This window comes from Podarcis muralis, chromosome 5 (genome assembly GCF_964188315.1).
Source record: "Podarcis muralis chromosome 5, rPodMur119.hap1.1, whole genome shotgun sequence".
NCBI classification, from domain to species: Eukaryota; Metazoa; Chordata; class Lepidosauria; order Squamata; family Lacertidae; genus Podarcis; species Podarcis muralis.
In genome coordinates, this window is record NC_135659.1 from 8,889,706 (window position 1) to 8,913,872 (window position 24,167).

The 24,167-nt window shown below is 46.4% G+C and overlaps 1 protein-coding gene across 2 annotated transcripts in view; it reads left to right on the forward strand.

The window, feature by feature from the left end:
• LHX4 (LIM homeobox 4) overlaps positions 1-24,167 on the forward strand; it is a 91,466-nt gene that overhangs the window by 50,900 nt on the left and 16,399 nt on the right. For both annotated transcript variants that reach the window (XM_077928268.1, XM_077928267.1), the window contains exon 2: positions 970-1,141. In XM_077928268.1, the coding sequence (XP_077784394.1) occupies positions 1,077-1,141 (65 nt within the window). In that variant the 5' untranslated portion in view covers positions 970-1,076. The remainder of the gene's footprint in view (positions 1-969; positions 1,142-24,167) is intronic.

Consider the following 24,167-nt stretch of genomic DNA (forward strand, 5'->3'; position numbering starts at 1 on the left):
ATATGAACCTCAAAATACAAACATTTTTTTAAATGAACATATATACACAATAAAGCAATCCTATTATATAGGTAAAGGTAAAGGTACCCCTGCCCCTACGGGCCAGTCTTGACAGACTCTGGGGTTGTGCGCCCATCTCACTTAAGAGGCCGGGGGCCAGCACTGTCCGGAGACACTTCCGGGTCATGTGGCCAGCGTGACAAAGCTGCATCTGGCGAGCCAGCGACGCACATGGAACGCCGTTTACCTTCCCACCAGTAAGCGGTCCCTATTTATCTACTTGCACCTGGGGGTGCTTTCGAACTGCTAGGTTGGCAGGCGCTGGGACCGAGCAACGGGAGCGCACCCCGCCGCGGGGATTCGAACCGCCGACCATGCGATCGGCAAGCCCTAGGCGCTGAGGCTTTTACCCACAGCGCCACCCACGTCCCAATCCTATTATATAAGCACCCGTAATTAAATATGCCCAATATGCCATAAAACAACAGCAGCAGGAGACTTGGGCTACAAGATCCAGGGTGTGCCTGTTTTAATATTCACCACAATTCCTGCAAGTCACAGGGATGGGTTTTCACAATAAATTCTGTGTCACAGTTCTGCGCAAGAGCTGATCTCAGCTACTAGCTCCTACAAGCTGTGTGGCAGCTGCCCCGAGCCAGTTTGAGGCTAGTTCATGTAGTGAACCGAGAGAAATGCCCAAATTGGTACGGATGGTAAGTCCAGACAGAGAAATGGTGTGCGAACAGCAGAGGAATACGAGATATCCTTTTGTTAGGAGCGCTGTTTGTTATACATGTTGAACCAGCAGTTCCAATGTACCCACTTCAGTTGTTCAAGCAACAGATTACGGTAGGTTGCTGTCATTATCCCTCTAGGTCAGAAATGGTCATGCCTTGAAGTCCTTTATTGCTCTGCAGTGTTTTTGGGTAGGTTTTTTTTTTTGGCTGATGTTCTTTCTTCCTCCGCCAGAGATCCCCCAGTGTGCCGGCTGCAACCAGCACATCCTGGATAAATTCATCTTGAAAGTCCTCGACCGCCACTGGCACGGTTCTTGCCTCAAGTGTGCAGATTGCCAAATGCAGCTGGCAGACCGCTGTTTCTCCAGAGCCGGGAGCGTCTATTGCAAAGAAGACTTCTTCAAGTAGGTGCAGAGAACTTTCCACTTTCGCCTCGGGGAGTTTGCTAGCCCTCTAAGTAGCAGCAGGATATGCAGTCTCACTTCCTTTCAAAGGAGGTGTTTGCTGAGACTTGAACATGCAATTTTCGCTTGGAATAATTGAGAGATCACATAGTGACTGAAAGGGCAAGCAGGCAAACTATGATGATAATGCAGACTCACCATACAGGATTGCTGTAGATATTACTGTTATGAAATTCTTTATAAAAGTGCTATATGAAATCTTGGTACGGTATTTTTAATATCATATTCTGATTCTGTGGCAATGGTATTTATTTTATACAGATACATAGATATATACCCTGCTTGCTTCACAGAAAGCTCCAGTTTTGCTCCCTTGATGTAATTATTGCCAATGTAATTGTTTTTCTGTCCAACACACCTACTTCCTTATAGTCAGAGGGGGGCAACAAGAGCAGTATGTATTTTCCGGCCAACATTTTCTTCTTGGGAGGATTGAAATAGCTATTGAGAACTTACTTCTGAGCAGACATGTTTAGCCCTATGCAAATAACTTATGCTGGGACACTTCTCCCTGTTCTTCCAGTTCTAATGTTCTTTACCCTAGGTCAGTGTTCCCCAACCTTGGGCCTCCAGCTGTTTTTGGACTACAATTCCCATCATCCTTGACCACTGGTCTTGCTAGCGAGGGATGATGGGAGTTGTAGTCCAAAAACAGCTGGAGGCCCAAGGTTGGGGAACACTGCCCTAGGTAAAGGTAAAGGGACCCCTGACCATGAGGTCCAGTCGTGACCGACTCTGGGGTTGCGGCGCTCACCTTGCTTTACTGGCCGAGGGAGCCGGCGTACAGCTTCCGGGTCATATGCGCTGCAACCCCCGAGTCGTCCGCAACTGGACCTAATGGTCAGGGGTCCCTTTACGTTTACCTATTTACATATTCAATTTGTATACTGCCCTTCATCCGAAGATCTCAGGGTAGTTCACAGCATCAAAATACACAATAAAAACACTCTCTTGTTGGGAGCTCCCTCTGTGTCTCCCCAAAGCTTTGAAGGGTCAAGGAAGCATTTCCAAGAGTAACAACAGGGAGCATATTACTACAGTCAAATAAATGAATAAATACAAATTCCCTTTGGGGTTTCGTCATCAGCTTTGGGCATCTCGTATTTTGGGCCCCAGCTACAGAGCATGATGGTGCATTGCCATGGCTTCTTCAGGTTGTTGTATTTTCTACCTCAATCCCTTCAGCAGCTTCTGTTTCCATTCCAATAACTCATCCTAGGGTTGATGAGAAGGCAGATAATAACTATTCTGGGTCCAGCCAAGAGGGAGCTACAGTGCTAATAGATTCCTCCCCGGTTATAGCGAAGAATGATTCTGGAGGAGCTACAGAGATTGACCTTGTCTTCTGCTGCTAGTTGGTTGGGCTGGCCAGCTCATCTCAGCCACTTAGTCGTCGAGGGGAACGAAAATTGTACTATTCTTCTTCTCTGGCGATCACTCATAGCTGAGTAAGATTGTCTTCCATAAACACGGTTTTAGCAATGAGTCCGTAAGTGACTGTGGAGGCCAATTCTGCATCCACACATCCTTCCACAGTGGGGACATTGGTTTCTGGGCGGGAGTTGGTCACGGTGTGGATTTGCCAAGCGTGCCTTCCTCTTAGCACATTTCTCCCTTGTGTCCTGAGTTCGAGCGTCTTCAAAGTCCACAACACCTTTGGTAAAGGCTGTTCTCCAACTGGAGCGCTCGCAGGCCAGTGTTTCCCAGTTCTCAGTGTTTATACTTCATTTTTTTAGATTTGCCTTGAGAGAGTCTTTAAACCTCTTTTGTTGACCACCAGCATTACGCTTTCCATGTTAAGTTCAGAATACAGTGGACCCTCTAGAACGTAATTCGTTCTGGGGGTCTGTACGTATCCCGAAAAGTCCGCATCTAGAGGCGCAGCTTCTGCGCACATGCGCGGCAAAACCCAGAAGTACACACTTCCAGGTTTGCCACGTTCGCAACCCGAAAGTTATGTTACCCGAATGTAACGTAATCCAAGGGTCCACTGTAGAGTAGTTGCTTTGGAAGACGATAACCAGGCATCCGCACAACATGACCAGTCCAACGAAGTTGATGTTGAAGAACCATCGTTTCAACACTGGTGATCTTTGCTTCTTCCCGTACACTGGCATTAGTTTGCCTATCTTCACAAGTGATGTATAATTTTTTTTGGAGACACTGTTGATGGAATCTTTCGAGGAGTTGGAGATGGCGTTTATAAGTGGTCCATGTTTCACAAGCATACAGCAAGAAAATGATACACTTCTAGGCCATCTACCTGGGTGTGAAGTCTTTGTTTTTGGGTTCAGGACAGAGGTTCATGAAGGCCTGCTTGAGCATCATGCTGCTCATCACTTTGGCTGGCCAGTGTTAGACCTCTTTGCTAATTCAGTCACTGCACAGTAGCATCAGGAAGGGAACTTAGAAGTAATAATAATAATAATAATAATAATAATAATAATAATAATAATAATAATTTTTATTTATACCCTGCCCTCCCCAGCCAAGGCTGGGCTCAGGGCAGCTAACAAGCAATAATCAAAACAAGTTGAATGAATACAACTTAAAAACAAGATTAAAATACAACATTAAAATATTGAAACATTGAAATATTAAAATGCAGCCTCATCACAGGAGGAGAAAGGAAAAAGAAAGAGGGGGAGGGAATCAAATTGGCTCCAAGCCAAAGGCCAGGCGGAACAACTCTGTCTAACAGGCCCTGCGGAAAGAGATCAGATCCCGCAGGGCCCTGGTCTCATGAGGCAGAGCGTTCCACCAGGCCGGAGCCAGTGTGGAGAAGGCCCTGGCTCTGGTTGAAGCTAATCTAACTTCCTTAGGGCCTGGGACCTCTATTTATGGACCTTGAGGTCCTCCGTGGGGCATACCAGGAGAGGCGGTCCTGTAGGTACGAGGGTCCTAGGCACTAAGTAGTAGTGCTTCAGTAGTTAAAGGAGTGGCAAAGGGGTAACACAAACGCCTTTCCTGCACAGATTCACGCAGGCTTAACCTAAGACACCCTCCAGCATATAACAATCCCTCCAAGCTGTTTTGCATTAGAAATAAATCCCTTTTAACTTTAATATTTCTCCCAATCAAAACCTGATCTGCTGCTTGCAGCTGCTTTTCTTCAGTTGTGGGAGTGGGGAACCTAGGCATGGCATGGATTGGACTGATGGAACGAGGGCATGGCGCCTCTGGGATCAGTTCCAGGTACAGTGTCTCAGGCTGCAGCCCTGTGCAAAGCTACCTGAGAGTAAGCCTCATTTAAAACAGATGGACTTTATTCTGAGTAAGCATGCACAGGAGTGTAGCCTCAGTGACCCAGTTAGTTAGTTTGGTAGACAGCTGGTGCCCTGTCTGCCTGCCGTGGGGACTGACGGCAGGGGGCAGGGTGTGGGGAGGACACAGAATAGTCATGGCAATGCACATTGCACTGGACCCATTTCTGTGGGCAAAAGAGCACACGGACTTGAATTACATTGGGAAAAGGAGGAAAACAGGTAATTCTCAGCTATGTGTAAGGAGATGCATGCATATTCTGTTGTTTAAGAAACAGATAATTGCTTAATCATGAAATGTTTAATTCTTCAAACACATCTAACATGGCTTCCAGGAAGGGTTGAGGTAAAAACTGGCAGATTTTAAGAGCTATTCTAGCTGGTTCTTCACACACAGTGTGAACTCAGCACCATAGCTTGCCATATACACTGACAAATGCTGGATGAGCTTTGTCCCTTCTGTTATGTATTGAGTGACAGTCCATATGGAAAGGTCTTGCACTTATTTAGGCAGGTGGTCTATCTACCCTCATATTGGCTGACAATTGGGCAGAGGGGTCCTTTTGAGTCTTGCTGTCCGAGGTCTTTTATTGGAGATCCGAGAGACTGAACTATGGCACCTCTTCTGTTTTTTTTATATAAGCAGCTCGTATTCGTTGATTTACCCAAAAGAAAACAAAATTGAAGGTTTGTTTTTGTTTTTAAGGCAATCATTTAAAAGAGAACTATAGCATACTTCCTCTGGGAATTGTGTTGTCGATGGCATTGGTGCTAGCCAGTAGGTGCCCTCCACAACTGGGATTGCCCTATTAAACTAAAAGACACCCCAAAGCTGCAGAACTGGGTTTTTTCCCTAGCACCGAAAAAGATACATTGAATTACTGTGGTGCAGTGTGAAGCTGCCTCTGTTACTCTTAAAAATGGTACATCTGACTTCACACTTAATGTCAGTACAGTGGTACCTCTGGATGCGAACGGGATCCGTTCCAGAGCCCTGTTTGCATCCTGAAGTGAACGCAACCTGCGTCTGTGCGTGCCGCAATTCGCCGCTTCTGCGCATGCGTGAAACATCATTTTGAGTGTCTGCGCATGCGTGAGCGGTGAAACCCGGAAGTAACGCGTTCCGTTAGTTCTGGGTCACCGTGGAGTGCAACCCGAAAACGCTCAGCCTGAAGCAACTTTAACCCAAGGTATGCCTGTAGTTCTTAAATTTTGTTGTGCTAAGGATACATATCCTGGTTTTCTTCTTGCTTGAGGCCCACCAGAGATTTATTCTTACTGATATGGCCAACCTATGAGAGGCTCGAAAGGCTTCCAGACTAAATCTCAGCTTCTATATTTGTCCCCTTGTGTTTCACCAAAGATATAGGGGCCCCATGCACACACAGCCAGGTGGTTCTTTGATGTTTACAGCTACTTGCATGCGGAAGAGGCAAGTTGTTTTTAATTTTACATTTTAACTGAAAAGTGGCATGCTCTTCGGCACGTGGTGGAAACCTTAGAGAAAGATCAATTTCCCCCAACTGTTTTCTATAGTAGTTTCACTGTAATCTCATGAACCCCAAGGGGACACCAGAGCCTCTGGGGCTGAGCATTAAAACAGCTCAGTTTGGGGTTTGGATAATTACTACCAAACAGTCATCATTAATAAATAACCTTGCTATAGCTTAGAATTAATTATCACCAGTTCAAGTGAGGGGAGAGAGTCTTTGTCCTGACCAACAGGCAATGGCTTTTTCCACCTTTTTCTCAATTTGATCCTTTTACATAGTTTTGTATGTTCTGCAATATTTTATGCATGTGACTTGCCATTCTTTTTATTGATTATAGTTTAGTAATTCTTTATTGCAATTGTTAAGTGTAAATTGTTTAATTATTATCTGCTGATTTTTAATTTTACTCTTTACCCAGCCAGATGGGTGTGGTATAAGTAATATATTATTACTATTACTATATTCTAACAGATTTTTGTATGGCTTTGTTTGATGCAAGTTGTTTATTTTAAAGTTATGTTTTTAATTATGGCTTTTTTGTGTATTGGATCAGATTGTTATTAGGTAGGTGGTCTTTGCTGTCCATTTTGTTGCTTCTTCAGCTTGTAAATCGTTTTGTTTTTAATAACATAGAAAAGCAGTGTACAAATTAAAAATGAAATGCGTGTAGGCAGATCTAAAGTCTGGACTCCTTCACCAACTGAAGTTACTCTAATTAAAAAATGTATCACTTTCCCCCTCTCTCTGTCTCCCTCTTTTAAACCCCAGCTCATGTACTGCCAACTCTGCATGCCCTTTGGCTTTGAATATTGCATCTCTAAGTTGTCTTTTATTCACTTGTGGGAGCAACTTATCTGTAAATGACTCAGCTATGTGAGTGAGTCCTAATCATGCAGGCCGGGACTATGGAATCAGCACCCCAATTCCATAGTCTCCAATTGCCACGAAAATGCTGGGACCTTCACAAAACCCCTTAACCCTTGTGCATTTGGGTGAAGGGAAATCCCAGGACAGCTGGGGGAGGGGATGCGGAGGGGGGGTGTTCACCAAAGCACCAGGATGCTGCAGTTGCTTTGTTGATGTTTAGTCGTGTCCGACTCTTCGTGACCCCCTGGACCAGAGCATGCCAGGCACTCCTGTCTTCCACTGCCTCCCGCAGTTTGGTCAAACTCATGTTCGTAGCTTCGAGAACACTGTCCAACCATCTTGTCCTTTGTCGTCCCCTTCTCCTTGTGCCCTCCATCTTTCCCAACATCAGGGTCTTTTCCAGAGAGTATTCTCTTCTCATGAGGTGGCCAAAGTATTGGAGCCTCAGCTTCACGATCTGTCCTTCCAGGGAGCACTCAGGGCTGATTTCCTTCAGAATGGAGAGGTTTGATCTTCTTGCAGTCCATGGGACTCTCAAGAGTCTCCTCCAGCACCAGAATTCAAAAGCATCAATTCTTTGGCGATGAGCCTTCTTTATGGTCCAGCTCTCACTTCCATGCATCACTACTGGGAAAACCATAGCTTTAACTATATGGACCTTTGTCGGCAAGGTGATATCTCTGCTTTTTAAGATGCCGTCTAGGTTTGTCATTGCTTTTTAGTACAAAAATAAAAATGGTGTCTGAGCTGCAGAGCGTAGATACGCACATGAGGTCATCTTGGAAGTGTGATGAAAAAGGAGGAGGCTGTCAGGGCAGGAAGGAAGGATGTTGTGTTATAGTTTCCTGCTGTGGCAGGCAAAGGAAGTGATCTCTCAGAGTTCTCTCTAGCAAATTTTACAGGAAAGCTCTGTGAGCCTCAGCCCCTTCATGTGTCTGTCTGGCAAAGCATGAATTGTTGATTTGACTGTGATAATGTGCCACAGATATGTCCTTATGCTATGTGCTAGTAGGGCGGGGAGGAAATTCAAATTTGGGGGAAATGGAACGGGGTGGGGAGAAGGTAGACGTCATGGGAAAGAGACTCTGTATAAGACATGCAGGTGATGTGTGGGAAAATACTGGATCATTTTTTAAATGGAGTAGAATCTCCAAGCATGTAATAAAGGGAATTTTGTCCTGCTCTAGAGCTCTCACAGGGTGAATGCTATTTGTGGGAATTTAACCTTCTTAGAGACCCAAATCCCTCTAATACACCCTTCCCCCCCCCACTGCGTTTTTAAGCCCAAATTGGACTATTGCTTTGTCTGATTTTAATCTCTCTTGCCCACATCAAGCACATCTGTTCTGTGCCAGAGGGCAGGAAGCCCCCCACAAAAATGCCCATTCTTGATTGCCCTCCTGATCTTTCCCAAACACATTTGTTGTACGGCAGACTGAAGCAGTGAGATGTGCCTGGGAACCAGCAGAAAGTTTTAGCATGCCAACATTAAATACAGCATAGCTAGTGTTGGGTGAGCTTGTTTAAAAAAACCTTGGTGGGGGGCATTAAACACACTGCATTATTTAAGAGGTGCTCCTAAATTGTTTAAGTGCACGCTTAACAATTTAAGCGTGTTTCCTGGCATGCATATCATGCTACCTTTGTCAGGGACCAGTGGTAGGCTACAGCTCCTTCTTTAAGTGTACCGTATTTTTCCGTGTATAAGACTAGGTTTTTTAACCAAAAAATTAGGTTTAAAATTGGGGCTCGTCTTATACACGGGTAGTGCTGAGGGGTGTTTTCTTAATTTGGAGTCCCCAAAAATATGAGGTGTCTTATACATGGGGGCATCTTATACATGGAAAAATACGGTATATCTGGTGCCAAACCCAGGCTTGTCTTGTGAAATAGTCTTTAGACCAGGGGTCAGCAACCTTTTTCAGCTGTGGGCTGGTTCACCATCCCTCAGACCATATGGTGGGCTGGACTATATTTTTTTTTGCAGGGGAGAATGAATTCCTATGCCCCACAAATAACCCAGAGATGCATTTTAAATAAAAGGACACATTCTACTCATGTAAAAACACGTTGATTCCCGGACCGTCTGCAGGCCGGATTTAGAAGGCAATTGGGCCGCATCCGGCCCCTGGGCCTTAGGTTGCCTACCCCTGCTTTAGACTGATGCTGACATATGGCAGACTAGTGGCACAGATTCCTCTGCAGAAAGTTGTTAGGAAAGCCCTGCTCCGCTCACGGAACTACAATTCCCAGAGTTGTTTTAACAATTAATCTCTTCACAGGCAAACTCGAGGGACGGTAGTTCTTTGGGGGGGGGGATAGGGTTTCCTAGCAAACTCTCTGCACCCTTAACAAACTACAGCTCCTAGAATTCTTTGGCGGAAACCATGGCCAAGTGGTATCATAAAAGGTAAAGGGACCCCTGACCATTAGGTCCAGTTGTGACCGACTCTGGGGTTGCGGCGCTCATCTCGCTTTATTGGCTGAGGAAGCCGGCGTACAGCTTCCGGGTCATGTGGCCAGCATGACTAAGCTGCATCTGGTGAACCAGAGCAGCGCACGGAAACGCCGTTTACCTTCCCACCGGAGTGGTACCTATTTATCTACTTGCATTTTGACGTGCTTTTGAACTGCTAGGTTGGCGGGAGCAGGGACAGAGCAACAGGAGCAATTTGAACCGCCAACCTTCTGATCGGCAAGTCCTAGGCTCTGTGGTTTAACCCACAGCGCCACCCACGTTCCTAGTGGTATCATAAGGAGCTTCAAATGTGAGGTGTGACTGTTGTTGTAGTCTTCCCATTTTGATTGAGGGTTTGTTTGCAGCTCTTGGGATGAAACCTGATGCTTCTGCCTGCCCTATCTTTTTTTTGCCATTAGCGGCTGAGGAACATGTAATAGGCCAGATGCTCAATTAACATGGATCATTTGAAGCCATAATGTAGAGAGTGGGGGGTTTTGTTTATGCAAGGGATTACAGCAACAGGAAGAGGACAGCTAATGGTTCCCTGGTGATGGTGTTTGCTGCATCTCTTTTTTTATTTTGTAAACCGTCTTTAGAGATTATGGGTAGTGTTCAGCTAAATTTTACTCGTAGTAAACCCATTTAAATTAATGAACATGATTCAAATAGGTCTTACTAATTTTAGCGGGCCTACTCTGAGTAGAACCTATGCTGTGTACACAATATATACCTTTGAAGGGTGTGCACACACCCCGTCAAATAATTCAAGGAGCTGAAGACAAGTGATTGCTTAGAAACAGCCATTTCACCAAATAACTTGAAAAGTGGCCCTTTTCATGCATGATTTAGGGTGATTCACAATGATGGCAAACATGAAGAATCCCCTATTAGCATAGGAGTCAACTCCTAAGGGCCAAGGTTGTTTCGGCACCCCCAATAAATATTTGAGGGCCTCCCCCCAAGCTGATGGTGTGCATGCACTACATCTTGTGATTATGCAGGGCAGGGCTTAAAAGGTAAAGGGACCCCTGACCGTTAGGTCAAGTCGTGCCCAACTCTGGGGTTGCAGCGCTCATCTCGCTTTATTGGCCGAGGGAGCTAGTGTACAGCTTCCGGGTCATGTGGCCAGCATGACGAAGCCGCTTCTGGCGAACCAGAGCAGCGCATGGAAACACCGTTTACCTTCCCACTGGAGTGGTACCTATTTATCTACTTGCACTTTGTCGTGCTTTTGAACTGCTAGGTTGGCAGGAGCAGGGACTGAGCAACGGGAGTTCACTCCGTCGTGGGGATTTGAACCGCCGACCTTCTGATCAGCAAGTCCTAGGCTCTGTGGTTTAACCCACAGCGCCACCCGCGTCCCTTAGGGCAGGGCTTACTCCCCCCCTATTTTATTCATGTTGGCACACCTGCTTGTTAGCATTCATATCTCATTCTCTGGACACCCAAAAATCACATAATGCTTGGCAGGCTGGCTGTCCAAGACCTGTGCAGCTTTCAAAGCTCCCAGTGGCATGTCGTAAGATAATATTTTGCTCTGTGGACCTCCCTCTGGTGCTCCTTTGTTGGCATTAATGAACAGTTAATATCCCCCCTCATTTTGCCAGTTGTTTGGATCTCTCTGGAGTGGGGAAATGGCTGCTTGATCTGCCCTGCAGAAATGAGTGTTTTTGCTTTTAGTTAAAACCTCTTTAATGGCATTACATAAGCAGGTTTTAAAGGAAGTAACGGCTCCCGTGTGGGCATCACTCAGCAGGATAAGCCTTGGAGCCAATTCGACTGTAATATTCTGCCCCCCCATGGAAGAACACCCTTGAAGGCATAGACATGAAATGCAGAGTCCACGTGGAATTTACAGGAAAGATAGAAGGCAGCCGAGTCTCTAGTCTGAGGATCTTTCTTGCAAACGAGTTTGTATTCTGTCAGGGAACTGACATCAGAGACACGGGAGAAGGAGAGGGTCTCAGACTCTGCAGGTGAAGGTCCCAGCACAAGGGGGAGACTCAGCTCGGTAGAAGGGGAAGGAAATACGCGTGACACCAAGACTCCAGGAGAGCAAGGGAAGGAGGAGGTGGAAGGGCTCCGAGATTCTTCCCTGGAAGTCAGTGAAGAGAGCCCAGGCACTCCGCTACCCACGCCCACCCTGCACAGGAGACTGCAGCACAATGAGACAGTTAGGTGTCAAACAGCTTTTATGCTGGCAGAGGTTTAAGAAACGCCCACAGACAGATTCTGCCAGTGACTGAAGCAGTCAAGCGGAGATGGGCTGTGCAGTCCGAAGGATTTAACCAGGCAACCAAGCACCCAAACAGGGTCGGTTTACGCACGAGTAACTCCAAACCACTACATATTCTCTTGACATTCTTCTGTCTTGGACTCCAGGGAGCCACCACAGAAAAGGCCCGTTCTCATGTTGACACCTTCCGGACCTCTGAATTGGAGATTGAGCAGTAAAGAGGGAGTTTTCCCAGGGAAACAGAAAACTGCTTGGACCTGTAGTTTCTAGGCACAGCACAAGTGGAAGTGTAGATGAGCCCTTAATAGCAAACTCAATTGGTCAGGTGCCTATCAGTATAGAAGTGAATCGGGAGCACATAATAGGAGGAGGAGGAGGAGGAGGAAGAGGAAGAGGAAGAGGAAGAGGAAGAAGAAGAAGAAGAAGAAGAAGAAGAAGAAGAAGAAGATTGTCTTTGCCTCAGACTAGAGACTAGAGTGGGACAAAAATAGAAAAAGCTAAAAATGTAAAAAAGATAGTCATTAGAAGGTCATTAAAAACACTAATGAAGGGACGCGGGTGGTGCAGTGGGTTAAACCACAGAGCCTAGGGCTTGCCAATCAGAAGGTCAGCGGTTCGAATCCCCGCAACAGGTTGAGCTCCCGTTGCTCGGTCCCTGCTCCTGCCAACCTAGCAGTTCGAAAGCACATCAAAGTGCAAGTAGATAAATAGGTACCGCTCCGGCGGGAAGGTAAATGGTGTTTCCGTGTGCTGCTCTGGTTCGCCAGAAGCGGATTAGTCCTGCTGGCCACATGACTTGGAAGCTGTACGCTGGCTCCCTCGGCCAATAAAGCAAGATGAGTGCCGCAACCCCAGAGTCGGTCACGGCTGGACCTAATGGTCAGGGGTCCCTTTACTTTTAAAAACACTAATAGAATTAAAACAATATTTTAAAAATCTATTAAAAATACAGATAATAACAATTTTTAAAAGTTAGTGCTTTCTATATAGGGAGACTCATTAGATGTTTCAAGTTGGCAACATATTTAAGAGGTTTTTAGAAGTCTCCAGAATGGCCCTGTGAGCTTCTGCATCCTCTGGAATGTTCAGGACACCCTGATAAGATAATACAAGAGTAAATGACATCATTTTCTGGGCAGGGAACTTCTGCGCTCACTTAACATAGAAATCCCTGTCTGTGCTGCTACCGTACATTGTGGGGTGGGGAGGTGCACTGCCACCCAATCACAGTTACCTGGATTCATTCAACTTTTTTTCTATGAGCAGCAGAACCAGGAGCCTCCCTGTCAGGATGCACACAAGGTGATACTTGAGCAGGTCTCCAAAAGGGGTACAGAAAAGAAAGGAAAGCAAGGTACCATAAAATGGGGAGGAGAAGTGCAGTGGTGAACCAAGAGGGGGGGGCAAACTGGAGTAGGACAATGGAAGGGGGGGTGAGGAGAGGGAATGTGGCACTCTCTTCTCAGGTACAGTTGCTGGGAACATGACCCACTGTATAGCATCCTACCCAATAACCCAGATTATCCTATTATTATTATTATTATTATTATTATTATTATTATTTACCACCCTTCATCTGAAGATCCCAGGTCCATTCACAACAGAAAGATGCAAAATATATAGTAAAACAAGAACAAGCCAACGCCCCCCCCAACACATTTAAAAAGCCATTGTTGTTGTTTAGTCGTTTAGTCGTGTCCGACTCTTCGTGACCCCATGGACCAGAGCACGCCAGGCACCTCTGTCCTCCACTACCTCCCGCAGTTTGGTCAAACTCATGCTGGTAACCTCGAAAACACTATCCAACCATCTCGTCCTCTGTCACCCCCTTCTCCTTGTGCCCTCCATCTTTCCCAGCATCAGTGTCTTCTCCAGGGAGTCTTCTCTTCTCATGAGGTGGCCAAAGTCTTGGAGCCTCAGCTTCACGATCTGTCCTTCCAGTGAGCACTCAGGGCTGATTTCCTTCAGAATGGAGAGGTTTGATCTTCTTGCAGTCCATGGGACTCTCAAGAGTCTCCTCCAGCACCATAATTCAAAAGCATCAATTCCTCGGCGATCAGCCTTCTTTATGGTCCAGCTCTCACTTCCCTCACTTCCCACTTCCATACATCACTATTAAAAAGCCATAGTTGAAGAGAAATGTTTTCTGAGTCTTGTTTCTCAACCATCCTTAGATCCTTTTGCTGTTTTATTGTCTTTGAGTTTCAACTTCCTGGGTTCTTTTAATGCTATTTTTAGCATGATAACATACCTGTTATTTACATAGATATTTTAAATAATTTGGACTGTTGTTATATTTACTTTGAATTTTTTGCTGATTCTATCTGGTTGACATCTCCATTGGAAGGGGAAAGCAGGAGAGATATCTTAGAATTAATAATAATAATAAATAATAACAACAGATCCATGTGATAAAGGATGCCCTTGATCTTTTGTAAGATCCTGGAATCAAATGAAATCATATGAAGGCATACACAAGGAAACAGTGCAAGTAGATAAATAGGTACCACTCCGGCGGGAAGGTAAACGGCATTTCTGTGCACTGCTCTGGTTCGCCAGAAGCGGCTTAGTCATGCTGGCCCCATGACCCGGAAGCTGTACGCCGGCTCCCTCGGCCAGTAAAGTGAGATGAGCGCCGCAACCCCAGAGTCGTCCGCGACTGGACCTAATGATCAGGGGTCCCTTTACCTTCACCTTTACAGCAGGGGGCAACCAAAGCTGCAGGTGCTACATGCCCCCTGTAAACATCTGCTACCTGAGATTGTTGCCCCACTCTTTCTAATGTATACCCGAACAGTGGCGTAGCGTGGGTTGTCAGCACCCGGGGCAAGGCAAGTAATTTGCGCCCCCTAACCCATGGATTTGCCCTAACCCCAGATGTTGCGCCCGGTGCAGCCGGCCCCCCCTGCACCCCCCACGCTACGCCACTGAATCTTGCCTAGACCTGTTAAATTCCTATTTGTTTATGGCACACATAATTGCCTATTTTACTTTATGTTGCTGTTTCTTTTGTGAAGACAATAAGCAACGATTTAAAAAGGATGGTCTCGAAGGAGCACCCAACCTGCTGCTCGCCAGATGTTTTAGACTACAACTCCCATCAGCCCAGCCATCACAGGAGTTGTCTAAAACATCTGGAGAGCATTAGGTTGGGGAAGGCTAAGGGCACTTCCTGGCTCCCTCTTCTTCCAGTCAGGCTGCTGTCACCTTCAGCCATGAGTCACATGGATGGGATGAATCACAGAAGACGCCTGAGAGATTTAGATGCAAGATGAAGAGGTAAAGCGTGGAGCCACAGTCCTAAAGCATGGATTTCAGCTAGGGCAGCAGGAGGGAGGCAAACACCTGGGTTGTGTCCTTCCTCCTTGCTGCTGAACAGAGATGATGCTTTTGATATCAAGAAAAACCACATTGCATTTGGTGTCATGCGTGATAAGGCCAATATCTTAAATATTAGGTTGTGGTGGGTGAACGGTAGTTGTATTGATATTTATTGTCGGCATTTACAGATATAAAACTGCCATTGCACAGAGGTAGATAATTGGGCCAAGATCAAACCTCTCCATTCTTAAGGAAATCAGCCCTGAGTGTTCACTGGAAGGACAGATCGTGAAGCTGAGGCTCCAATACTTTGGCCACCTCATGAGAAGGGAAGACTCCCTGGAGAAGACACTGATGTTGGGAAAGATGGAGGGCACAAGGAGAAGGGGACAACAGAGGACGAGATGCTTGGAAAGTGTTCTCGAAGCTACCAGCATGAGTTTGACCAAACTGCGGGAGGCAGTGGAAGTCAGAAGTGCCTGGTGTGCTCTGGTCCATGGGGTCACGAAGAGCCGGACATGACTAAACAACTAAACAACAACAACATAGCCTAACATGGGACGCGGGTGGTGCTGTGGGTTAAACCACAGAGCGTAGGACTTGCCGATCAGAAGGTCGCGGTTCAAATCCCCTCAACGGGGTGAGCTCCCGTTGCTCGGTCCCAGCTCCTGCCTACCTAGCAGTTCGAAAGCACGTCAAAGTGCAAGTAGATAAATAGGTACCACTCCGGCGGGAAAGTAAACAGCATTTCCGTGCGCTGCTCTGGTTTCGCCAGAAGCGGCTTAGTCCTGCTGGCCACAAGACCTGGAAGCTGTACGCTGGCTCCCTTGGCCAATAAAGTGAGATGAGCGCCACAACCCCAGTTGGCCACGACTGGACCTAATGGTCAGGGGTCCCTTTACCTTTATAGCCTAACATGACTATATAATCTCAGGTAGGGGTTCTCCCCCAAAAAAAGGTTTTGCCTCCATTGCAAATAAAATGCTGGAGAGTTACAGTCATATAAATTGATATTTAATATTCCATAAAATAAAATAAATTCTACAAAGAACATGCTTATAAAGCATTCCTGCACCTTATTTATAAGAAACAGTCTAATTAAAATTAGAATAGTCAGATGCATTTCAACTTTTAGTCTTCATCGGTGGCCTCCCTTTTGAGCATTTTATCCTTAACTCCACGGTCGTTTTCTCTTCAGGAGAACATATCTTTCCCCCCTCGTGCTTGTCAGCCTAGCCTACCTCACAGGGTGGTTGGAGGGTAAAATGGAGAGAGGAAGAACCATTTGTACCACCTTGGAGGAAAGGCGAGATATAAATGTAAAAACAGCGTGAGCAACACCACAATGCCAGAGGAAAACAAAGAAAACAAAGGCCCTCCGAACCATGTTCAAAAGCTTTTGCTATCAAAATGAAACAGTGGTTGTGTTAGGGCTGCCTTTAGCCATTTCAGCAACTCTGAAAAGCATTTAAAAATTGTGCCTCCCCGTTCTTTCCGCAACGCCAACAGCCTTTTCACACTGGTCCAAAAAGCCCTGTGGCTTCTCCGTCCCCCGTGGGGCAACTGAAGTCGATGCCATGGAGCTCATGTCTGCCATGAATTCCTTCTGGTGCTTCAAACTATTAAGTTGCACGCAGCTTTTGGAAGTTGCTTGTCTGACACCCCCGGCCTCTGGAACAGAATGTACTTTCAGTGCACTAACTGGAGCTCTTACCAGCACTGCCAAGACTCTTCCTGAAGTTCTTTACAGAGCAGGCTGGTCAGCGCCAAGTCTTCACGTCAGTGGCGTAGCGTGGGGGGTGCAGGGGGGGCCCGGCCGCACCGGGCGCAACATCTGGGGTTAGGGCAAATCCACGGGTTAGAGGGCGCAAATCCACAGGTTAGGGGGCGCAAATTACTTGCCTTGCCCCGGGTGCTGACAACCCACGCTACGCCACTGCTTCACGTCAAGACTGTTGCTTTCAGTTTTATTTAGTCATCTTTTGGACTTTCGGTAGGTTGAGACTCCAAAGATCAGATCCAACCGCTGGGCACTACTGCAAGCCAGATATGTTTCAAGGTTGGTGGTTTGAATCCCCGTGATGGGGTGAGCTCCCGTTGCTCAGTCCCTGCTCCTGCCAACCTAGCAGTTCGAAAGCACACAAAAAAGTGCAAGTAGATAAATAGGTACCACTCCGGCGGGAAGGTAAACAGCGTTTTCATGCGGTGCTCTGGTTCACCAGAAGCGGCTTAGTCATGCTGGCCACATGACCCGGAAGCTGCATGCTGGCTCCCTCAGCCAATAAAGCGAGATGAGCGCTGCAACCCCAGAGTCGGCCACAACTGGACCTAATGGTCAGGGGTCCCTTTACCTTTACCCATCAACTGGGGCTGGTGTAAAGTCAGTGCAGGGATTTGAGGAGGAATGTTGGACTGCAATTCTTGAAAATGTACACTGTCTTAAAACTGGTTAGCCTCAAGAAGTGGGTTACTTGACTCAGATTTTAAATAACCCAAGGGCTTGTTTCGCATCCACAATGCACTTTTTTGAATGCTCACTTGAAATATTTTAGGTTGTACACCAAACATTTAATGTGAGAAGAGGCCTTTGACTGACATCACAGTCCTGCCATATCCCTGCAAACCCGATGGCTGCCAAATGCAGCAATATTAGCGCTGAAGCTAGCAATTCTCTTTAGGTAGAACCTGGCTGCTCTTCTATTACTCACAGAGACATCCAACTGGGGGAGGAATGGAATGAACTCCCCATGTTAATGTGTTTATGCCGCCACGTATCCTTTTATTAATTTGCCTTTTTAAAAACTGATTGATCTGATGTCCGGCAATTGCTGTTGCTGCCCTCGGTAACAAATTGCGTGTTTACTTAGCCACATTTCCAGACTGCTGATAGTCTCTGACAGGTGCCATTAAAGAACATGTTTTTTACGAGAGCGGAACATTTTTCATGCAATGTGAATAGAGGCAAAAAGATGTATTAAAGCGTAATCATGGTGCTTGGAAGGTTCTGGCAGGAGACTGGCCACCATGTAGGGAGGAGTGCATTTAATCCTGAGCAGGGCATATGACTCTGAGAGGAGCAGGGGCGGAATTTTTGAGGGGTTCCCCATTCACTATACCATGTGCCAGAGGTTTTCAACCTTTTTGAGTCCAAGGCTCCCTTGACCAACTATATTCTTTCTGTAGCACCCCTGTGGGGCTCAGGGGCCCAGTTATGTCACCCCTTGCCTGCAGAACTGGCAGCCTCTCACCCTTTCTTGAACACCCTTCTTTGTAGAGAGCCAGTGTGGTGCAGTGGTTAAGAGTGGTGGACTCGTAATCTGGTGAACCGGGTTTGCTTCCCCGCTCCTCCACATGCAGCTGCTGGGTGACCTTGGGCCAGTCACACTTCTCTGAAGTCTCTCAGCCCCACTCACCTCACAGAGTGTTTGTTGTGGGGGAGGAAGGGAAAGGAGGTTCTTAGCCGCTTTGAGACTCCTTAGGGCAGTGATAAAGCGGGATATCAAATCCAAACTACTACTTCTTCTTCTTCTTCTTCTTCTTCTTCTTCTTCTTCTTCTTCTTCTTCTTCTTCTTCTTCTTCTTCCTCTTCCTCCTCCTCTTCTTCTTCTTCTTCTTCTTCTTCTTCTTCTTCTTCTTCTTCTTCTTCTTCTGTTCCCTAAGCCTCCTCTCCTCTCCCCTCTCTTTGGGAGTCCTCCGGGCAGCTGTTGCTTGCCCCCCCCCAGTCTCTGAGCTGCCCCCCACGCCCAAAAGAGGTTCCCCCTCACATTGCCCCACAGGGGCCTAGAGAGCTTGTGGCCAGGGCTACTGCAACAAACAGCTGTGCAAGCCTTTGGGAGGCAGAGACACAAGAGGGCATCAGAGGCGGGAGGAAAGGGAAAAGGGACCCCTGACCATCACTGAAGGCACCCTGGGGTGCCAGGGCACACTGGTTGAAAACCTCTGCCATGCGCTAACGCCTCCCCGCCTCTAGCTGCGAAAACCCCCAAAGAGAGCAAATGTGCATGCAATCCATTAAAAAGCATATTGATTTGATGTCAGAAAGAGTGTGTTAAGATATGCCTCTAGAATTTGAAGACCATTTTATAAAGTTCGCTTGCAAACATTCCTTGAGTCCTTCTGCATCTGGGAATACATAAACAAACAAAAACAAATCTAAGGAATATATTTATACACAATGACAAACCACATTCAGATTACTGTAGATGTTACATTACTGTAGAAATTTTGGGTGGCGCTCAACATCGGGCACTATTACAATTGCCCGTCAGTGTAAACATTTTTGTTTGCCAGGCAGAACAATCTCCCGTCTCCTCCATCCCCTTGCTATTTTGGGGGATCTCTTGACTCTTCCAATCAGATTTTGGGGGAGGCATTGGGCATAGAGGGGGAGAAGAGGCTCACTGTGTTACTGGGAGTCCTTGCACTGGCTTCTGCCAGCCTGCAAGGTTAGTTGAATCCGGCCTTGGATAACTTATTCTTTTGAGCAGCAAAATCAGCAATGAGATTACAGTGGTACCCCGCAAGACGAACGCCTCACGAGACGAAAAACTCGCAAAACGAAAGGTTTTTTCGTTTTCGAGTTGCCTCGCAAGACGAATTTCCCTATGGGCTTGCTTCGCAAAACGAAGCTTGCCCCGGGGACAGCGGGTCTTCTCTTTTGAAGCAAGGGGCGGCGGGGAGATCGCTTCTCCCCACCGCCCCTTGCTTCAAAAGAGGTCTGCCCCCGGACCTCTTTTGAAGCAAGGGGCTGCGGGGAGATCGCTTCTCCCGGTGCTCCGAAGCGGGGTGGGGGGGCGGGAACACCTGCCCCAGCCGCCGGGCTTCGTAGCGCTGCTGCGAAGCGGGGTGGGGGGTGGGGGCGGGAACACCTTCTGAAGGCGGGCGGGGGGCGAAAGTCTTTGTCCCCCCTGCCTGCCTTCCCAGGGGCTTTTAAATCGCCCCGGACAGCGGAGAAGTCCTCCGCTGTCCCGGGGCGATTTTAAAATGCCGCCCGCCAGCATTTTAAGATCGCCCGGACAGCGGAGAAGTCCTCCGCTGTCCCAGGGTTTTTTAAAATGCTGGGGGTGGGAAGAAAAGCCCTTGTCCCCCCCCCCAGCCTTCAGAAGAGGTCCGGGGACAGACTGTCCCCGGACCTGGTCTGAAGGCGGTTTCCCTAGGAACGCATTAATTGATTTTCAATGCATTCCTATGGGAAACCGTGCATCGCAAGACGAAAAAACCGCAAGACGAAGAGACTTGCGGAACGAATTAATTTCGTCTTGCGAGGCACCACTGTATCAGGAGACATTTCTCTCCAAGATCTTATTCTGTAGGGAGAACAGATAACGATCACAGCCTTGACTGCTGCATTGCTTACCATAATTTACTTTTCATAAGATATGATTTAGAGAATTCTCTTTCTCCTTCTCCGTTTGAAATAGGCAGAGTTAGTTAAAGATTATCATCAGCTCTGATACATTTTGGAAACACCTCTACCAGGTTCTTACTCTAAGTGATCTTCAAATGACTTTATGCAATAATCTCAGGTCCATTACATCCTTCTGTAGTATCCAAGAAGAAAATGAAATATTTCAGATCAGGGAACAGAGATTTGAAGATCTTTTAGGTAAGCTCTCACCAAAGCTACTGCATCCCTTTTCGAGTGTAGCATTATTTTGGGAAGAGTGATAAAGTCTTGTCAGGAATTGAATTAAACCCACAATTTCTGGGGAAACCCAGGAGCTCTTGTTCAGTTCCACTTGAGAGATTGTAGTATGTTCGAACCATTCATTTGTCTCTGCCAGCTAGCTTGCCATCACCTGGGAAAACTGATTTGTGTTTCCATGCTGTTCCTCTTTCATCTGTTAGGATTTTGTTGACACAGTCAAATCTATGAAGGACTTGATGCCCAGATTGCTGCCATGAAATGTATTTCAAATATTTTCAGGCTTGTTTGTTTTTACCAAAGAGTTTGCCTCTGATTTAAACTGCCACCTTCTCTTTCAACTCATTGACATGTTAAAATCTTCAAAATTCCCTGTCACAGAACAAAAAGAACCTGTACGGTTGGTTCTCCAAAGGACCATCTTGTTTGCGACAGATTTTTCAAAGTGAACTTTTGGATGATTATTTTGAATCAGTGATCAATGCTGCCTTCCCTCTTCTGGCAGTGTCGAGTTAGAACTGATCCTCCTCTCCTGGCAGCTGGGGGAGCAGAGGGCCAGAAGAGTATCCTGGCACCATCTTGGATGGAAAGGGGTTGTTCACAGTTCGAGAAAACAAGGGCTTGTTGGCCCCTGAGAAATGGCCCTTGTGACCCAACCTAACTGGAAGTGACTTTCATGGAACTGAAAGCTGTTGAATATACAGGGTGGAGCCTTGATACCAGAAAGATGGCACTACTGCGCCTTATGCTTGCAAGGTAGGCAATACTCAAGGGAAAAGATTGGAAAACTTTCAGATGTGATTGATGGAAGTCAAAAAAATTGTATAATATATAAAAGTATGTTTAATATATAAAAGTATGGGTGGCGCTGTGGGTAAAAGCCTCAGCGCCTAGGGCTTGCCGATCGAAAGGTCGGCGGTTCGAATCCCCGCGGCGGGGTGCGCTCCCGTTGCTCGGTCCCAGCGCCTGCCAACCTAGCAGTTCGAAAGCACGCCCGGGTGCAAGTAGATAAATAGGGACCGCTTACTGGCGGGAAGGTAAATGGCGTTTCCGTGTGCTGCACTGGCTCGCCAGATGCAGCTTTGTCACGCTGGCCACGTGACCCGGAAGTGTTTCCGGACAGCGCTGGCCCCTGGCCTCTTGAGTGAGATGGGTGCACAACCTTAGAGTCAAGACTGGCCCGTACGGGCAGGGGTACCTTTATCTTTACCTTTAATAATTGTTGAAAATGATATGTTAAAAAACTACCGTATTTTTTGCTCTATAAGACGCACTAGACCACAAGACGCACCTAGTTTTTGGAGGAGGAAAACAAGAAAAAAATATATTCTGGATCCCAGAAGCCAGAACAGCAAGAGGGATCGCTGCGCAGTGAAAGCAGCAATCCCTCTTGCTGTTCTGGCTTCTGGGATAGCTGCGCAGCCTGCATTCGCTCCATAAGATGCACACACATTTCCCCTTACTTTTTAGGAGGGAAAATTGAGTCTTATAGAGCAAAAAATACAGTAATTACACACACACACACACACACACACACACACACACACACACACAGTGTAGGCAATACTCAGGAGCAGTGGGCTTATGGATGATCCCCTAGGATGGCTTTGTACTTTATGTTAGTTGTGAAGCACTCCGTTAGTATTGTTATGAGTTTGTGGGTACCAGACTCTTTTTTTTTAAGTGATATTTTATTCAAATTTAACAAATACAAGAAAAAGAAATACAAACAATAAAAAATAATAATTTTACAATACAAAAGAAAAACATTTTACAAACAAAAACATTTTAAAAAAGAGAGAGGGGGAAACCCCCTATTTTCATATCCTTATCTTTCTTTTGCTTATTTCCTTGACTTCCTCACACCTCCCTTTTTGTGTTCTAGTTCAATTAGTTATTTCAGCAAGTCCTTTCCCTCTTTCTCAAAATTAATTCCATAATTCATCTTAACACAATTTGACTTTACATTTTACCCCTTTATCTATAGTCAATCTATTCTTACTTAATTCTTAATAACATTTCAACTAGAACCAATTAAATTCAATCCAACATCCTTCTAACATTCATTAACTTTGCAATATTTCTGTAAATAGTCTTTAAATTTCTTCCAATCTTCTTCCGCCGACTCTTTTCCCTGGTCTCGGATTCTGCCAGTCATCTCCGCCAATTCCATATAGTCCATCACCTTCATCTGCCATTCTTCCAGGGTGGGTAGGTCTTGTGTCTTCCAATACTTTGCGATAAGTATTCTCGCTGCTGTTGTAGCATATGTGGGTACCAGACTCTTAGTCCCTGCACCCAGCAGATGTTAAAAGTTAAATAAGCCAGGCAGTTTCCTCTTGAGATGAGCCATTTAGAGAATATAATGAAGGTGATGAGCCATGAAGAAAGCCAAAGAGAGAGGACTCAGAGTTAGTTAGAAGGCAAAGGCAGAGTTTGTAGTAGATATCTTTGGAGCAAGCTGGAGAGAGGGGCAGAGCACGATGCCTGATGTTTGCTTGGATCCAGAGCTGTGCCTATGGGAAAAGCAAAACCCTCTCGGAGTGTTAACGCTGCGAACCCCTCCATCATGGGCTTAGGTTGTACAGTGGTACCTCTAGTTACGAACTTAATTTGTTCCGGAGGTCCATTCTTAAGCTGAAACCGTTCTTATCCTGAGGCATGCTTTCACTAACGGGGCCTCCCGCTGTGCACACGCCTCCGGTGTGAAATTTCCGTTCGCATCCTGGGACAAAGATCGCAGTCAGGAGCAGCTACTTCTTGGTTAGCGGAGCTCGTAACCTGAAGCGTTTGTAACCAGAAGCGTTTGTAACCAGAGGTACCACTGTTGTTATTTAGTCGTTTAGTCGTGTCCGACTCTTCGTGACCCCATGGACCAGAGCACGCCAGGCACTCCTGTCTTCCACTGCCTCCCGCAGTTTGGTCAAACTCATGCTGGTAGCTTCGAGAACACTGTCCAACCATCTCGTCCTCTGTCGTCCCCTTCTTCTTGTGCCCTCCATCTTTCCCAACATCAGGGTCTTTTCCAGGGAGGCTTCTCTTCTCATAAGGTGGCCAAAGTATTGGAGCCTCAGCTTCACAATCTGTCCTTCCAGTGAGCACTCAATATATGTGTACCACTGTATATATGTGTAAATGAACCATGTATCATAGAGACACCGCAGTCACATCCTGGGTGAGCACGCCTGGAACCCCTGAAATCTCGTACCGCTCAGAGATTGGGGTGGCATGCAACAACAGTTCTCTTCCACCGCCATTCCATGCTGTATACAGTGGTACTTCGCAAGATGAATGCCTCGCAAGATGAAAAACTCGCAAGACGAAAGGGTTTTTGGTTTTTTGAGTTGCTTCGCAAGACGAATTTCCCTATGGGCTTGCTTCGCAAGATGGAAACGTCTTGCAAGTTTGTTTCCTTTTTCTTAAAACTGTTAATACCCAGGGTGCATTGCTTGAAGAGGTGCAGTTGCGACTTGATTTCGAGGAGCAACTCATAGCACACGGTTTGGTAGCCTTTTTTGAGGTTTTTGAAGACTTTGGTGATTTTTAAAGCTTTTCCAAAACTTCTTTTGAAACCGTACTTCGCAAGACGAAAAATTGGCAAGACGAAAAACTCGCAGAACGAATTAATTTCGTCTTGCGAGGCACCACTGTACCTGCTTCTGCATTCCTGATTTGTTAGAA